At 36.6% G+C, this 17,943-nt stretch overlaps 1 protein-coding gene across 1 annotated transcript in view; it reads right to left on the bottom strand.

Annotated features, from left to right (window-relative positions):
- Positions 1–16,212, bottom strand: part of rad18 (RAD18 E3 ubiquitin protein ligase) — a gene marked incomplete at its 5' end in the record, with an annotated part of 42,021 nt that extends 25,809 nt beyond the window's left edge. The window contains 8 exons of the mRNA XM_083939582.1: positions 1,355–1,415; positions 1,722–1,792; positions 2,572–2,759; positions 5,360–5,459; positions 5,621–5,735; positions 5,779–5,989; positions 11,838–11,908; positions 16,168–16,212. Of these exons, the coding sequence (XP_083795708.1) occupies positions 1,355–1,415; positions 1,722–1,792; positions 2,572–2,759; positions 5,360–5,459; positions 5,621–5,735; positions 5,779–5,989; positions 11,838–11,908; positions 16,168–16,212 (862 nt within the window). The remainder of the gene's footprint in view (positions 1–1,354; positions 1,416–1,721; positions 1,793–2,571; positions 2,760–5,359; positions 5,460–5,620; positions 5,736–5,778; positions 5,990–11,837; positions 11,909–16,167) is intronic.
- Between the last annotated feature and the right edge of the window lie 1,731 nt (positions 16,213–17,943).

The following is a 17,943-nucleotide window of genomic DNA, read 5'->3' as shown; positions in this document are numbered from 1 at the left end:
AGTCACATCCATTCCTCAGACACTTTTAAAGTTAGCGCAGCAAAGTTATTTCCAACAAGCTTTTTATCTTGCTCAACCATGAAGACATTAATTCCGATAGTGTTCTCTAATGCTGTTGTTGTTGCTTGACCTCTACCTAGAGGCTAAAAATAGAGACCTGATCTAGATTTCTGTGCATCTGTACGACTCCGAGTTATTATCTATGAGCTCAAAGCAAATGGAAAAAAAAACCTTAAATGAACACTTAGATAGCCAAGTAACCCCCCAAATATACACTAAGGCCCAAATCGCATCAGTTTTACATTTCCTTTCCACTCCTAGCTGCTAAATCACTCACTGAAGACACTGCATTTCTGCTTGTTTCTGTTGACGGTAATTTTCATGGAAAATAAATGCAGGCTGGCTCAAGTCTCTTGTAGAGTTTCCTACTGTCTTAGCTGCCTAGAAATGGAAAAAATTAAAATGAACTGATTGGTCTAAAAGCCTATGCTTTAGAAATGGTCATCACAGACTGTCATTAAGGGCGCTCTCACACTGTCCGTCCGTACCGTGCCCCGTGCTTTAGGATACTTGGGGGGGAGTCAAAGTATTCCATGAGAAGATTCTGTCCCTGTCCAATGAGTATGAGTATAAGGGCTAGGTAAGGTTTGTATAGCACCTTTCAAACAAAACAAAATTAGGGCCATATGTGGTAAATTTTAAATGACGCCATGTGTTTGTATATGCACTATGATTATGTGTATATTTGAATTGACTTTAAAAAAGGCTGTTTTGTCTTAATTATACTGAAAAGTTATTTTCTGGCTTTGTTGCCTTACCCTACTTGCGAAACAGACATATTGCATTGCCTGCTAATATTGAATAGCCTTTTCTTGAAGTGGTGAACCAAAAGAAATAGAATTAGAGTAGACCAGACGTTCCATTCAAAGCAACACAGCAGGATGGTCAGTGGACATTTTTATGTGTACTGTTGCCACCGCAAGTACTGTGTCCATGGTAGCAGGCTAACGTCCACATACATTTTCATTTAAATTCACTGGGTGAGGTTTTCAAATGAGTAGAGGAGTAGTACGAAGCATAGAGAGGTGCCTTTTTAAGCACTATGTCCTTTACCTTGCTTCCTACGGCTGGATGATACTGCCAAAATCTTTGATCACGACATAGCATGTTCTCTGGTAACGCAATAAATAGTCTATATTAAATAACCACATGGTAAAGCACAAAGGGCACAGTCAGGTATGTCGTATGTGCCGATTTATCATTGTGGTTCTGCTTCGTCACGGTAACCAGACCTGCAAACACCTCAGAGTAAAAAAGGCGACACTGTCACTATCAACAAACTGACAAAACCTACCGTAATTTGAATGCATCTCATCTATCTCTTTCTCAGACATATTCTTTGCAAGAACCACGAACTGCAAGAGATTTGAAGTGACAAAAATATGTAAATTAGAATTATTCATCATCACTGAAAAAACACAAGAAAATATTACAACATTTACAAAGAAATTGCCCTATCCGTTGGTTTAAATTTTTTATAGGTAGCCTGTGAAATTTTCATTGTATACGTTTGTCATGAAAAAATGCATTTTCTAAATTTAGAGCATACCTCCAGGAATACCACTAGGCTCTAAGAAAAACAAACTCCACAGGGTACTCTAAGAAAAAACAATAATACAATTTAAGCCCACAAGATATCCCATTAAGCAGATACTACTCACAGGTTTGTCTTTCTCCTGCAGTTGATCCCTGATCTTCTCACTGGCCTCCAGCTCTTTGGCAATACCTTCAGCTTCAGGAAAAAAAAATCTTTAATACTCTTCCATGAGGTCGTGTTGAAACTTGAGTAAAGAAAAACACAAGCATATGATTAAATGTGTGCATACATCTATTTGTTCTTGTCTCATTAAAAAGGACTCAGAGCATAACATTTAATCCTAGAGGAAAACAACTTCTCTATATGGAAGTAAAAACAGCCTTCCTCAAATTGAAATCCCAGCTGCATGTTTACCCGAGTAAACAGAGTGATCTGGAATCTTCATTGTATGAATCTGATTTTGCTGATTTGGTTTTTCATCTTCAGCTTCATGTGTTACTCACATGTAGAGCTTTTTGCTAAGCACATTGCTTTGTAGTATGTAAAGTTTTCACTAGATTTGGAATTTAGAGCCATGTCCAATGAAAACTGTGTAAGCGCACATTATAGTGCAGTGGTTCCCCACCTACGAAGGCCCCTAAAGATGACAGGCAGACATGGGGCTTTGACTTCTGAGGTTGTCAAAACCAGATTTTTGCACATATTAACTAAAATCATGATATGACACTTTTTTTTACAAAAATAAGTCCTGAATGAAACAAAACTAGGAAAAAGGAAGGAAAAACTTTTCACATACACTAACACTACTATACATCATTGTGCTTTCACCACACTTTGTTGCAGTTTTTAATAATCAAGTTTGTTAATTCACTCCAGTGACACATACACTGTTATTTTAGTAGACCTACTCAAGCGTGACTGCAAATACTAAACACAGTATGTCCCTAATGGTATAATAGACAAAATGCCCTCACCTGACTTTGTGTTTAAGGAATTCCAATTGGCATTGCATATGTGGACAAACTCCTGATGTCTTTTGATCAGCTGTTCTCGAGAACCCTTTTTTGAGAGATTGCACTCTGTCAGCTTCCTCTTCAATTCCTGCAAGGTGAGCAGGTTGTACGAGAGTTTGGTCATTGGACGTCTCATGTTGTGGGTGGAGCTGCAAAAGACAAATCAATTAGTTTATTTCGGTAATCACCAGATATCAGCCTGGGGAGGGCATTTGTGTGCTAAGCTGTAGTATACGACTGTACTGCATGCAAGTCTTGGACGTCATAGGCAGAAAGGAAATAAATAAAATATATCAAACAGTGGTCACATCAGCTGAGGTCATATGGCAGAATTATATTGATGATATAATTGATAATATAGTTATGATGCCATCAGTCAGCCTGACGAAAAAACACAGCTCTGATGATCTGAAATCATGTTAAATTCAGACACGGTTGTCAAATGTGTCATATTATATACTTTGTCTTGAATATAAGACATTATGTGTACGTTATTAAGGTTGGTATGAAGAGGAATCCTCTTAAGGCAGGCTGGCTACATAAAGCCAGAATATTTAAATATCTGCAATTCATCACTACGACATCAAGGTCAATTTCTCGATTAATTATTTTGCACGACTACGAAAAAGACACATCCTTAACAGAACCTCATAATTGTTGCACTGGGCAATAATCTCCCTGGAAAATGTTTCAAAAGCCACTCACAAGTCAGTCTCTCAAGTTATGTACCAGACCCAGACTTTAGCAAGATTAGTTCTGCCATTTTAAGCAAACAAAAGCATAGTAACATTTAGAGAAAGCTTGAGTGTACAACCTTCAAGTTTCAAAGAAAACAATAATCATAATCATCATCATCATCATCATCATCATCATCATCACCCTCCTCAATTTACTTCATCCAGAAGTAAATACACAGGCACTCTCAGTGGAAACTATCTTCTCAGCCAGTGGAAAGAACAGATAGCAGAAAAAAGTGTGCATATAAAGTCGACTGATGATACATCCTATATGTATATATTTAGCGTTGGTACAGCTTTTTAGAGTAAAATTCAAGCATTTTTCAAACACTTTCAAGGTACCTCAACCTAATATTTTTTAGTCTTTCACAACCTTAACTTCACATCCGTTTCATTTCAAATATTAAAACAAAAATTGGTTTATATGAGTGATTTTGTAGGTCAAACACCAGATTATGTTTAATAATGTATTTCCCAACAAGTCTATACTGTATGTATCCAAGCATAAAAAAACACAACTTGAAGACTTAAAGTTGAGCATTTTCAAGACTTTGTATGAACGCTGTATATTGTGAAGAACATAGTTAAGTAAATTAACTATTACTTTAACTACTTACTATAATACGTTTCTTTGAAGCTACAGTCAAACATGGAACATACACTTTTATACACGTACACAATATCACGTTGCATCTCTACATCCAAAAAGAATATATATACTGTAGATCCGGGACATTTGCAGTACATCCTATCCTAGCATATATACTGCAAGCAAGGGAAAATTGCTGATATATCTCCATCAACCCTGAAAAAAAACATTTCTTCCTCTTACATAATTGTCTTGCATCCCAGCTCCACTACACATGTAGATGGATTCAGCCTAAACAGACGCACAATCTCGATATAGACAAATCTTAAATATGCTTTTTTTCTAAATTCTAATCCTATAATCATGATATGGCAACCCTATATGTAAACATCAGAGGTTCCAGGTGTCGTGTGCAGTCACAGTTGTTACACAAAGCTTTACTTATCTCTATATTTTTTGTCATATTTGAAAACCAAAATGCTTGAAAATTTGGCCTAATCTAATCTTTGGAAACTCTTTAAACAGGGCTCCCTTCTGTGACTAAATGGTCGCATTTTGACACCAAAATTTGAGTGTGCAACTAAATTTTACATGTAGTCGCACATGTGCAAGCAGATGTCTCGCCATATCAATATGTAAGAGGCTAAACAGCAACAGAGTAACAGATAAGACAGGAACAATATGTAAGTACTGTAAGAAGATAGTGCTGTAAGCACAATAACATCAACATGTAACCTGTGAGCTACCGCAGCTAATCAGTGTCGGGACCTGACGGACCCAAAGCCTCTGTATGTGAGGGCTCCTGAGCCGAGTGACAGTAAAAAAATTACCAAACCAAAATAGTTTCATGTTGGCTCTATAGGGAGAAATCAACAGTGTTAAACTGATTCACTGACTTTGTGTAAAGTTTACAAAGACTGATCTGAACAGTCTGTGTATACTTTACCTCTGTGAGTACTGTAGGCTACACCGTGGCTAACACAAGTTCTATGCAAAGACACCTGCAGCAACACCACAGCTCTCTGCTAAAATCCACCCCCCTGTAAAGAAAATACAGAAATTTTAAAATAATATTAAAATATTGTTGCATCTTGTGGACTTAATATCGTGTATCATTTCCTCACACCCCTTATTCTGAATGTATGTTTTTTTATTAAAAAATAGTGCTGTCGGTTTACCTTCTATGTTTCATCTTCAAAACAGCACAATAAAAAAAGCGTTGTAATTTCTGCATTTCTATTGTTGATTTACCATGTGTCCCTAAAATTTCTGGTTGCACCCCTAAAGTTTTTAGTGGGGGGCCACAGTGCTACTAGTGAAAAAAGTTAGTCTGGAGCCCTGTATAAAGTGTTTTTTACTATAATCCCACTTCCATATAGAGCATTAGCCTTCTTTTAAGTGATCAGTAAAGTGGGTATTTTACCTCCTCAAGCTTTCCTTCTTCTCTCTTCTTAAGAGACACATGTCCAGATGCTTGTTGATCAACTTTTGTGGTACATTTAAATAACAAACAGGGCACTCCACTGCAAGAGAAACAAAAACATTTTTAAGACATTGTGTGGATAGTCAGACATCCAGATAAGTTAAGCCGTAAGCTGACCAATATTATGTTGAGTTACCTGCAAAGCTTATTATGGTATCTGCTTCATACACACTACTATTTATGACCTCATGATTACTTTACCTGAATGCGCCTCCTCAACCCTGGTGCTGATACTGTGCGACGGTCCGGCTGTCGCCAAATCCTGGACATCAATGGGCTCTTCCTTCACAGTAACTTGATTCTTAGCAGTCGCTGTATGTAGGTCAGTGTCATTTGCATTGAGGGAGCACGCAGTCTGCATTCTCCCTGGCTGAATACACCAAGCAACAGAATTGTCTTTGGTTGGATTCTTTAGGAGGAGATGTCTTGGGCTTCTTTTGGAAAAAGTTATTCAAAAAAGAGCTGTTACACTTCTGGCCCTTTGCTGTGGGAGTTTCGCATTTGAAAGGTGATGCTGGGGTCTTAGGCAATATTGGAGGAAAGTCGAAATTAGTTTTTAACAACTGCTGCCTGGAAAAAAGAAGAAAGGCAAAGTGCAGGAGAATGAAAACGTGTGCAGCATTGATCAACAACACACATACAATTATATAAGGTATATCATGAAGGCTAAAGACCTTAAGGTCCTCTTTAAAAAAACGATTGAGCCCATTAAAGAGAGAAGAGACAATAAATACGGTGGACAGTAAAATGAGCCCTTTGAGGTTGAACTGCACCTGCTCAATTATTTTGCTCCTTTTCTACTGAGTGAACCAAAGTAGACACTTTGGCTACAGCGCTGGAAATGTGGAAAGCAAACACATTGCAGCTGGGTCATTACTTGGCAATAAAATGGAACCAATGAGGTGTGTAATGTTCTGCTTTCCATATCTAGAACTTATTTGTGCTTACTGTTCCCATTAGAGCAAGTGCACACAGACACAAACTTGCCAACGCCGCTTTAAACAAATGTGTCTCCCTACAAAGATCTTGCATACATTCAGGTATGATTATTACTGGCCACTGCACTAAAATGTGTTAAACCTCACATTTGTTTTGTATCTTATGGTTTGCCTTTAATGATAACGACACTGTTACTTAACAGCACTGATGCTCAACCCAACCTGGATAATTCAAATGTCCTTTACGTTAAAGCCATTAGTTGTAACTGTTTCTGCCTCATTTGAGCAAACACGATTTTTTCCATTGATTTATTCAAATGGTTCTGAATACTGCACCAGCAATTTACTGGCTGTTGCCATGGAAGAGGAAGAGGAAGAAGAAGAAGAAGAAGAAGAAGAAGAAGAAGAAGAAGAAGAAGAAGAAGAGCCTTGTTCCAGCATTTGCACAATAATATTAAACATTCTTTATTTAATTACAATTTATGGTGTCCTTCATTATGACTTCAACATATTTTATGAATTACTTTGAGCTGACCTAAACATACATTACTGTTCAATCTGACTGTACCCACAATTAATTATTCAGCAGGCTGAAGGAAACTTGGGCCTTTCAGAAATAAGTCTGTATGAGATTTAAGAATGAAGAACATTTGCTTGTTAAGCTTCTTTTTTTTTTTTTTTTTACCTTGACCTGAGCATAAAGGGATGTATCATTACACACTTTGCAAATTGGATATCCATCTTCTACAACAACTTCCTGGTGTTTTAACTCATGGTATTTCTCCAAGATAAATATTCATCAAAAGGTGTTTTTAGCTTGTGGATTGGAAATGTAAAAATGAATGCATGAGAGTAAAAAGAAGTATGAAGACACAGGATAAAATTGTCAAGTTCAAGGAAACAACACTGTATCCATAAAAGAAAAGGCCCTTGTGCTTTTGTTGAATAAATAAATTAAATAGCAGTGGCGGATGTCTCAAAGTACAAACACCACTGTAAATGAGCTTACTGAGTACAAGGAGAGACTACAAGGTAGCTGGTTACGGTGATAATATAAATGTGTAGTACTGCGATAACAGCTAATGGTTTGCTAAAGAAATAGGCCTAAATTAGTGCCCTCGACTACCAGCTGCTCAATGTAGTGTTTTCCACAAAGCTTCACAGTGAGAAATGTGGGTGGCTTGATGAAAGAAGCAATCCACTAACACTAAGCAAGCTAAAGCACAAGACGTAGCAACAACACAGACAGACAATAGATGTTTAACACTGGCCCAAAAGCGAAATAAAATCATAAAATTGTGTATATTTATTTTAGAGCAAATTAAGTACACCTTCACTAAATTGTCTGAGACAAGTCTATTGCTATGCAACGACAACCCTTTATAACAAAGTTACCTATCAAGGAATCGCATTTTTTAGACATACAATGCTAGACAACAGGAAATTAAAAACCGGGGGAAAGAGAAGCTGCGTAAGCCACTCATTCCCAACAGTGATGACAATCACAAGGTCTACAGTCCAAAGGGAGACCTTTCAGAGTGCTGATAACTTTGAAGTGATTGATGGAAGAGAGAGACTGATAACAGCACTCAGACAGTTGATTATAATCGACATTAGCCCAGACTTTGAAGAAACAATTCTGTTTATTTTAGTATGAGTTATTATTCCAAGGACAATGCCAATCAGGCTTATTTTTCATCTATTTTATATTTGACAGATGCTATTGGTTACCGTAAAACATGGATCAATCATAAAACTCTGTTCATAGACCATTATTTTTTCTAAAATAGCAAGAGTAAAGCAAAATATACATCACTAAGGAGATTTATGTTCCGTTGTCCTTTGTAAAAGAGACTAACGAGGACAAAATAGGGACTGCAGGATAAGAAAGAAGTCATGACCCTACACTGGTAGGGATAAATGTTCCCAGGGACTGCAACGGCCTACGGTACCTTGATATTGTCCATGTATTAACATTTATTAGCCTGCCGAAGACAAACCAAGCGTGTGGCTAGTTGCACCAATGTGGTCAAGTTAAAGGAAATGTTTTCCTACACTGTGATTAGTGTCACTGGAGAACATTTAAAGTAAGTACCAAGCCATTTCCTTTAAAACAGCCTGGGACACTGCTCCCTATGTCTACATCCTGCTGTAATGAAGAAATATCAGCCCTAGAGCCCTAGAAATGCAATACAAGGAGAACCTTGAATGACCTCAGCTTATGAAAACCCAATCCACATTTGATTTACAGAAAATCTTTAAATCAGAAGTAGATTACTGGAAGGCAATTATAAGTGTTTCTCTAATGCCAGCAAATTTCAATACACTGATATTGGTTCCCTCATGGAGATATGGTAATCCTGTCAATAACAATGGGATCCCCTGAAGTCGCAACGGTAATCGTTTTTTTCCCTTCACTTCCTAGAACCATGGCGATACAAAGTGGAGGGATGCTCATGTGGCGCACCTGCGTTCATGGTAAAGAGGTTTTTCATGGATTGTGGACTACGTTTTATTTCCTGATCTGTTGGTCTACCTCTGAGGGCAAATAGTTGTAGCATATGCTGTAGATGGATGTATCAAATGGAATTTGGTTGGTTGAGGTGTTATATAAATGATGTGAAAGTATCAAAAACACTCAATTGACAGAAAAATACACACAGCCTGTATTCAGAAACTGTGACTTTAAAATAGCCATTATGATTTCTCTACTGTTGTGATAAACTATGATACAAAGCACAGCTGCGGTGCCGTTACAGTCATTCCCCGTCTGCAATGATGGTGCAGACGCCAAGAGCCCAAATGCAGAAGATCTGGAAACACTGCACATTCAGAGCAGTCTGGGATTTTTTTGTGAATGGGGCTTAAAGAGACATGTGCTAAAAACATGTTTCAGACAGAGAGTGAATACAGGTCTATTCAGACACAGTATGAGAAAAACACTGTTTTTTGAACATTAAAGCATATGTCCACTTTAATTTTCACTGCTTGTACTGATGGCAGCATCCTGAATTCCTTCATTAGTCCCGCAAGGGGAAATTCACTTTTCACTCTTTTTGTTGTTTAAACACACACAAAAACAGGCCTCAAATATGCACACATGCATTGGAGAGATGTTAGAGCGAGAGGGCTGGCCCATGAGAAGCGCCCAGAGCAGTTTCAGGCAACCCTTCTGTTCCCAAGCCAAAACCCTACGGACTAGCTGCCCGCCCGGTAAAAAAAACATCAGTTGTTCAATCCCTTATTTCATCATTCACTCTGGGTCACAGACTGTAAAAAATAACAGACATAGCCACAATGCCATCACCCATTTGTTTGTGATCTACTGTTTTGAAGCCAGGAGAGCATTTGGCCGTTGCTATCTTGGTATCTGAAGTCGGAAGTGAATATTTTTGGACAGCAGGGTGGAGCTAGGGGATACTGCTAAGGAAGAGATATTTAAATTAGGGGTGGAACGGTTTACGGAAAAAATCTGTCCCGTTCGGTACGCATGTCTCGGTTCGGTTTATGAGGTGCAATGAAGCGTAAGCCTTCATGACCGCTGTCCTTTCTCATATCCATCTCAGCGCTACGTCTCAGCGCTACGTCTCAGCGCGTCAAATCCCGGACTTGCTCCATGCGCGCCCTGTAGGCACACAGCCACAACGCTACGCACGCTCCCACTACGCACGTTCCCGCTACGCACGCTCCTGCTACGCTTTTCTTCATGGGTTTCTGAATCCTCTTGGCAAAAGCTCGCTAGACTGCGCTCTGTTTTTGTTCTCAATCGTTTCTGTCTGGTTAAAACCGTGGTTAAATCACCACATCAATGTCTCTTTCTGCTATGAAAAAAAGAAAGGCTGTCACAGAGAACCGTCACAAGAAGTTTTTGTTTCTGTCTCTGTGAAGCCTTTGTCTACTCTGCAGCCATATCTGCATGTAAAGAGGAGAAGTTGAGAAGGCATTTTAATAAAAATCATGCTACTCTGCATTTATGTTCCGTTCATTTTTGTCAGTCCAGTTTTTGATGAATAAACAATGTTTCATATGTGCTTGTAATCCTGGTAAGGTAACTAGTTACTGAAGTAATCAGATAAATGTAGTGCAGTAAAAAGTAGAATATTTCCACTTATTGTAGTGGAGTAGAAGAATAAAGTAGCATTAAAATAAAATACTCGTTAAAATAAAATACTCAATACTCCTCCATTCAAGGATTGTTTTTTGACAAGCTTGTTGCACTTTAAGGCCTATGACTAATATTTACATTGATAAGATAAAGACAATATACTGTATGTACTACCATGTCACTGCATTGTTTTACAATATCCATTAATGTGATGCTCATATTTTTCCGGCTCATTTTGGATCATTTTCGTCAACCGGCCCCAATTCCAAATTAATTGAATAGACCTCATGTAGCCTTTATTCAGTTAGTTCAGTGATGCTGTTTGTGCGTATTTTAGTGAAAGAAAACCTTTTTTTTTTTTTGATAATGTAAAAGCGTTTATAATGTAAAAGTGTTTATATTCTTACCTTAAAGGCAAACAATTGTTTACCCTTTTGCCAACTAAATATATAAATACGTAAATGCAGCAATGTGTCTCCTACTGTTTCGAAATCTCACTTCACTTTCATTTAAGATTGTTACAGTAATCCCTAAACAAGCTGCCTCATTATTTCTTTTTTTGCATGATTGCATGACATGTCCTTAAAAATATCTGATTAAAAAATGTACCTAATTATTAGGTTATAGATCTGATACAAGGTATTTTTGGAATCTAAAAGAAATAGAAAAAAACAACCGAACCAAACCAAAAAAACGTGAACCCAAAACCGTGATATGAACCGAACAGTGGATTTTGTGGACCGTTCCACCCCTAATTTAAATGGCGCTGCACTAAAACTAAACACTTAAGAGGGAAACTTTTATAGATTTTCAACCAGCTGACGATAATCCTACAATGAACAAGTTGATTGCAAATTGTCAGTTTACCCAAATTACCAGCTGGTGCTAGCTAGATTGGTTAGCAAGGTGTAAGCAAAATGTTACAATTGATTCTGATGAAATAAAAACACACTGAGAGAAGAATAAAATTCTAAACGATAACACACACATATGTGTAGCCCCTGCTTTGCTTTCTATTTTACTTTAAATGTAACTATTTTTAGTAAAATTAGCTGTATCATGCTGTATTGAAGAAGACTATAAACTAGCAAATGATACCAAAAACTCATTAGTAATAAGAAAAAAAAACAAGTGAGAAGTAGGATAATTTTCCCATTGACTTATTGTAAACATTCTGATGTCTTTTTGAAGCCAGTTGAGTCGTCCCTTGCTGGACATTCGAAAGAATCCAGGTTAAAAGTACTTCCGCATTAGCTTCACCTTATAGGACCTGAAGCAACGTCCATTATTTTTTACAATCTATGACTCAGGTCAATTTAGAGTCAAAGTTTTGGTACTTTTAAGATAAAACATTTATAATGTGTTGTATGGTTACCTTGCAGCTTTAATGTTTATGACCAAGTCATCCAGTAAACGGTTTTCTATTAGATCTTGTTCTGTTGCTTGCTGAAAGAAAAATAAGAAGTGAGATATGGAGAGACACAAAACCCAGTATGTGCTAACACATGAATGAGTTGTTAAAAAATATTTGTTTATGCAGGATCAGCTGCAGCAATTAAACTTGAGAATGTGGCTACAAGAACAGGACTGGTGAAGGATGTTCAGCAGTTGTCTCCACAGCATCAGACCTACTCACTAGAGGCATTTCACGCCCTCATCCTCCACTTTGCCCCAAAGCACACAGGGTTCTCCTTCCTTGGGATGTGCAGCAGGTAAATATTATGTGACGATGAAATCATTTTCATTTCATTATTTCATTACTTTTTATTTAACCTGTATTTATACAGGTAACCAAATTTAGACGAGTATCATTCTCAAGACAAACCTGATTATGTGTACAGCTTACACTAATGCAATCTAACTAATGACAAACCTCTAATAAATACGAGGTTGAGAATCCTAAAGTTGAATCATCTCCTATCAAAAAAAGTTTGAAAAAAACATTAAACTTCATGAAGATATAATTAGGTGTCTCTATCCATAGATGATATCTATGGTTTTATCAGACTGCATTAGCTTGGACTTTGTGTACCTAATCAACCTTTTAATCACAGTGTGGCAGTTGCTCTACTCAGTATAAGGACAATTAGGTTTCTTCTTGGTTTGTTCACCAATTTATTCGTGAATTATGTACAACTTGTTAACTGCATAATCTGCTTTTTCTAAAGGCTTCTCTTGACAGCCCTGCTTTTCAACCATAATGGCAGCCGAGAGGTTGTTAGAACCAGTGATGGTGAAGTGTGTTATGCAGTTCGATACCCAAGGTTCTGCAAAGGTGGTTGATTAGTCCGCCCTATCAAGCAGGAGCCATCTTACGGTTAGCGATTTCAGGCAGTCCCTAATGTAATTTATTATGTGAGGCATCTATAATAGCTTCTGAATGTAATCCTAACATTTGTTTACTTCCCTCAGGACATGCATCGGCCCTAATGGAGTCCCTTAGAGATGGCTACTCCAAATCACCAAAGACTCTACGAGAAAGCAGTGCTGAATTGTCCTCTGTGGCACTGCCCCCCTTTCAACATCCTTGCAGAAGATCTCAAAGGATGAGGCAGTTGGCCTGTATCTTGCAGTGCATTCCTGTTTTAACACAGGACAATAATGTGACATCAACAATGAATATTTAGCTCTAATAATCAAATCTGTATATACATGTTTAGTTCTCACAGTTTACCGCCCTCCAAGACTCAAAAAAGGCTTTTTATCTGAATTTGGTGAGCTTTTATCTACAATTACTGTTAAATATGACTCTATCCACATTTCTGGGGATTTTAATATTCATATTGATAATGCTACTGATTGTTTTGCCAACCAGTTCACTGACACATTATCAGCTTTTGGACTTACCCAATACATTACCGACACATAATCAAGGTCATACTCTTGAACTGGTTATCTCTAAAGGCATTGACTTAACCCCAAAGTGCATACTAGATGTTGGCTTTTCAGATCATTTTTGTATTTTTTTTAATGTTGCTCTGCTGACCGAATATGTACCTGGTTTAAAGCTAGTCAAAAGATTGGCAATTTGTGCAGAGACATCTGACATGTTTACTGCTAGATATACAAACTCTGTTAGGGGTAGTAGTTCACAGTCTGGTTTTAATTTGTCCCCTCTGTCCTTATGTGACAATTTGGTCAATAATTTAAAAAATTCAGTGACACGAATTATGGATGATGTTGCACCTATGAAAACAAAACTAATTTCTGGTAAAATAAAAGCTCCTTGGAGGAATATAGAAAGAGTGAGGGCACTAAAAAGAACATGCCGCAAATCTGAACGCATATGGCGTAAGACCACATTACAGGTGCAGCAGCTCAGTTCTGCATCATGCTCTCTTGATCTGATGCCTACAAAATTATTCAAAAAGGTTTTTAACTGTTTGATAGAGGATGTCCTTGATATTGTTAACGCCTCCCTACATTCAGGAATCTTCCCCTCATGTCTCAAACATGCTATTGTAACACCTCTGTTAAAAAAGGGTAATCTTTCATCAAATCAAAGCTTACATTTTTGGGGAAAATTCTTGAAAAGGTTGTGCACCAACAACTAAATAGGTATCTGTCAAACCACAATTTGTTTGATGTTTGTTGTTTTATAGTTAACCACAGTACCGAAACTGCCCTGCTAAGAGTTGTTAATGATCTTAAAATTAGTACAGACAATCATGGAGTTTCTGTTCTAGTTCTTCTTGACCTCAGTGCAGCTTTTGATACTGTCGATCATAAAATTCTTCTTCAGCGCCTTGAACACTGTTACACATAATATTTCATATCAGTCATATGCTGATGACACACAGTTATACATTTCTGTTGATATCGATAATCTATGCCCAATAAATGATCTCATCCAGTGCATCACAGACATCAGATGCTGGATGATAAAACAGAGCCTGAGGCTCTGAGGCAAAACATTCAATCCTTGTTAAATCCCCTGTCTGTAAAACCAAGTGAGCATGTCAATAACTTGGGTGTGATTTTAGATGCTGATCTTACCTTCCAATGGAATATCTCTAATGTTTCTAAGACTGCTTTTTATCATCTTAGAAACATATCAAAAGTTAGATGTTTCCTGTCTCAGTCAGACTCTGAAAAGCTGGTCCATGCTTTTATTTCTAATAGACTGGACTACTGCAATGCTCTTTTTGCTGGACTGAATAAGCAGACTTTACATAAACTCCAGCGTATTCAAAATGCTGCAGCCAGAGTCTTAAAAAAACAAAGAGGTTTGAGCACATCACTCGTATTTTATCATCTCTTCATTGGCTCCCAGTTTAACAAAGAATTGATTTTAAAATACTTCTTATTGTTTTTGAATGTTGTAATAGCTTGGCTCCTTCTTACGTTGTTGACATGCTCACTAAATACACACCGGTGAGATCCCTTAGAATAGATCATCAGCTAAAGAGCTCCTCACTATACCCAGAATCAACTCAAAATCAGCTCATGGTGCTTTCAGCCACTATGGTCCTACTCTCTGGAATTCTCTTCCACATTAACTACGGTCTGCTACAACAGTGTCTTCTTTTAAAAGTAAACTAAAAACTTATCTTTTTTTGCAAGCTTTTAATTATGTTTAAAGAATGGGTTTTATTTCTGTCCTGTTTGTTTGCTTTAAGAATTTTTATTATCATTATTATTACTATCTCCTTTTTAAATGATGATAATAATACATTCTTGTATGATTGTATAATGTCCTAAATGTTTTGTTATAATGTTTGTTTATGTTTAATTATTTTTATCCTATATGCTATTTTATGTTATACAATGTATCTTTGTTTTAATTTCTTGAAGCACATTGAGTTCACGCTTGTCGTATGAAATGTGCTATATAAATAAATTTGACTTGACTTTACTAGATTGGGGGCAAATACAGTAGACTTAATTTGCCATCTTGTAAGTAAAGCAAGTATAATATTGGTTAGGCATCATAACTCTGTCAAATATATGCATAGCTATCTGCCCTCTCCTCTTAATCTCAATGAATGGTGATGTAATTTTCTAAAATAACTCATTGTTCAGTAGGTGGTGATTGATAGGGGTCGAGCCGCTATCTAGAAACACTTCCGGAGAAGCATGACGTTACCATGGTGACGTGCCCCGGCAAGAAGTAAACTGCCGTCAAAGGAAAACCCATTTCCTTTAATTTTATTTTCTGAATTAAAATATAATTCAACAAACTGAAATAGTTTCTTTATTTAGTGGAGCTTGAATCCAAAAGGGGATTTTTTTATTATTATTTTTTTAACTTTGGACGGTTTCTGTTTCTGTTGGAGAACATTATTTGGACCTTTTGGATAATTATTTAAAAGGCATTTTCGGATGCCGAGTGTAGCTCATTATGCAATGCACTGATTTAAACTGAGTTTGCATTGGTTGTGTTACGAGCAATGTTAACGTCAGCTGTCCAGTAGTAGGTTGGTTAAAGTTAAATCACAACAATGTTTGTTGCATTGTACCTTATACGGTTAGCTAATGTTACATTAGCACCTGTAAAGTTAGCACCTTGGTCCATCGTATATAAAATAACCGAATGAATCACAGTTCTGTATAAATGTATTTCTATCTAAATCGCTTTAGAGCTAACTTAGTTGTTGTTCTACGGATGTAAAAAATTACTGTAACGTTCACTGTTGTGGTTTTCATTTAGCTAAGCGCTAGCCCCCATGTTAGCAAAAAGATTTAAAAAATAAAAAGTTACTTACTTTTAGACATGAAAGACATAAATCATCTTCCCGCTTTAGAGCCATGTCTTGTGGCCAAACAAACAGTTGTTTGATAAAGTCACAAAACTTTTCGTCGCAGTGATCACAAGGGAACACTTACGCTCGAGAGGGCTGCCGGGCGCCCATCACGTCATTTGACGATTTCCGCCGAGTTGGAGCTCTAGATTCGGGAAGTAAACAAAGGCTTGTCCTATTTACATTTTTAATTTCTAACAAAAAATAGAGAATTGCATATCAATCTATTACAGATTATCTATATTACTAATGCATCCATTTGTTTTGACATTGATGACAGCTGTTCCTTCTGTAAAAAAGATAGAACGATAGAAAGTATCATCCATGTGTTTATTTTAAGTGTCCATTTTGTATCACTTTTTGGAAAGATTAAAACTACAGTTAGGTATCACTTTGATGACAACATTATTATGTGTGGTTCCTTCTTTCACAATAAAATATTTAACATATTAATCTCTTCATATTACTAGGTAAATTCTATTTACATAACGGTAAAATGTCCAAGGTCACCCCAGTTGAATAAAAAATATATTTTGAGTCTCATGTCATATGTTGAATCCAACAAAAAATGTTTAACAGCCATTGAATTGTATTAAAATTACATTCAGCGAACTTGTCTGCCATTATAACTCGCCCTAATGTTTGTCCTTATATCCTTTCAAAGTGTACCTTTGTCATGTCTTGGAATGTCTCGTTGTTTTTTGTTCCTTTTTCAGTTGTTCATACTATTTGATGATAAATAAAGTTTTATATAAAAAAAGAGGTTATTGTTATTGTTATGGATTTAAAATTTATACGTTATAATAATACGTTGGCTCGATAGACCGTATGGTTGGACCAGAAACATGGCTACCCTCAGTCAGTTTTTTTATGAATTGTATTGTATTAAACGTGTAAATTAGAGACAAATACTCACTTGATTGACAAATCAGTCTGTCTTTCTTTAGCTTTTCTATATTTAAAAAACAGGATATTTGTGTTTTTTTGTTGTGTTTTTAAATACATAAATATTGCGTTTTGAGTTTACATAATGTAACTAGATTTATTCCAACTGCTTAATGAATTGCAATACATTGTAACAAAGTGGTATTTTCTAGGTTATTGTATTTGCAGCCTATGGTGCAATATATGATACACTATCCTTCCTTCTTTAATATGGCCTTTGTAGCCTGTCTACAATTTTATTTGTTTTTTTAAGTCTGCTTGTATTAAAGAAATGCTGCATTTGGCTAAATGTCAGTTGACTTTTACATGTGCATGTTTTATTATTTTTCAATAACAGGTGATATTGTAGTTAAACTTAGTTAGATCATTATATTCTAATAAGAATCAAAATTCTCTTTATTGTCATTATTCTTAGTACAATGAAATTTTGTATTGCTCCTCCCGTACATATATCAAATCAATACATAAAATCAAAATATAAACAGAAACACAAAGACAAAGTCAGTAGGTAGAAGCTGGCAAATAGTGTGAAAACAAAACGCTTTTAAAAGTGTTTAAAATGTATATTTACAACAGGGTACAGTATATTATAAGTTATTAGTGCAAATCCTTTTCAGTCAGTTAGGAGTCAGTTACTAAATCTGCTGGCATATATATATTTATATATATATATATATATATATATATATAAAGTGGTGCGTTTCCACTATGGTCGACTACCCTGAATGGGGCGGGTCTATTTCGCCAAAAAACGCCCCTAATTTGCATGTGAGTTGCTCAGAAGGCCGTTTGACC

The sequence above is a fragment of the Echiichthys vipera genome, assembly GCF_963691815.1.
Source record: "Echiichthys vipera genome assembly, chromosome: X".
NCBI classification, from domain to species: Eukaryota; Metazoa; Chordata; class Actinopteri; order Perciformes; family Trachinidae; genus Echiichthys; species Echiichthys vipera.
Note: the sequence above shows the minus strand (reverse complement) of the source record. Positions and strands in the feature narration are given on the sequence as shown.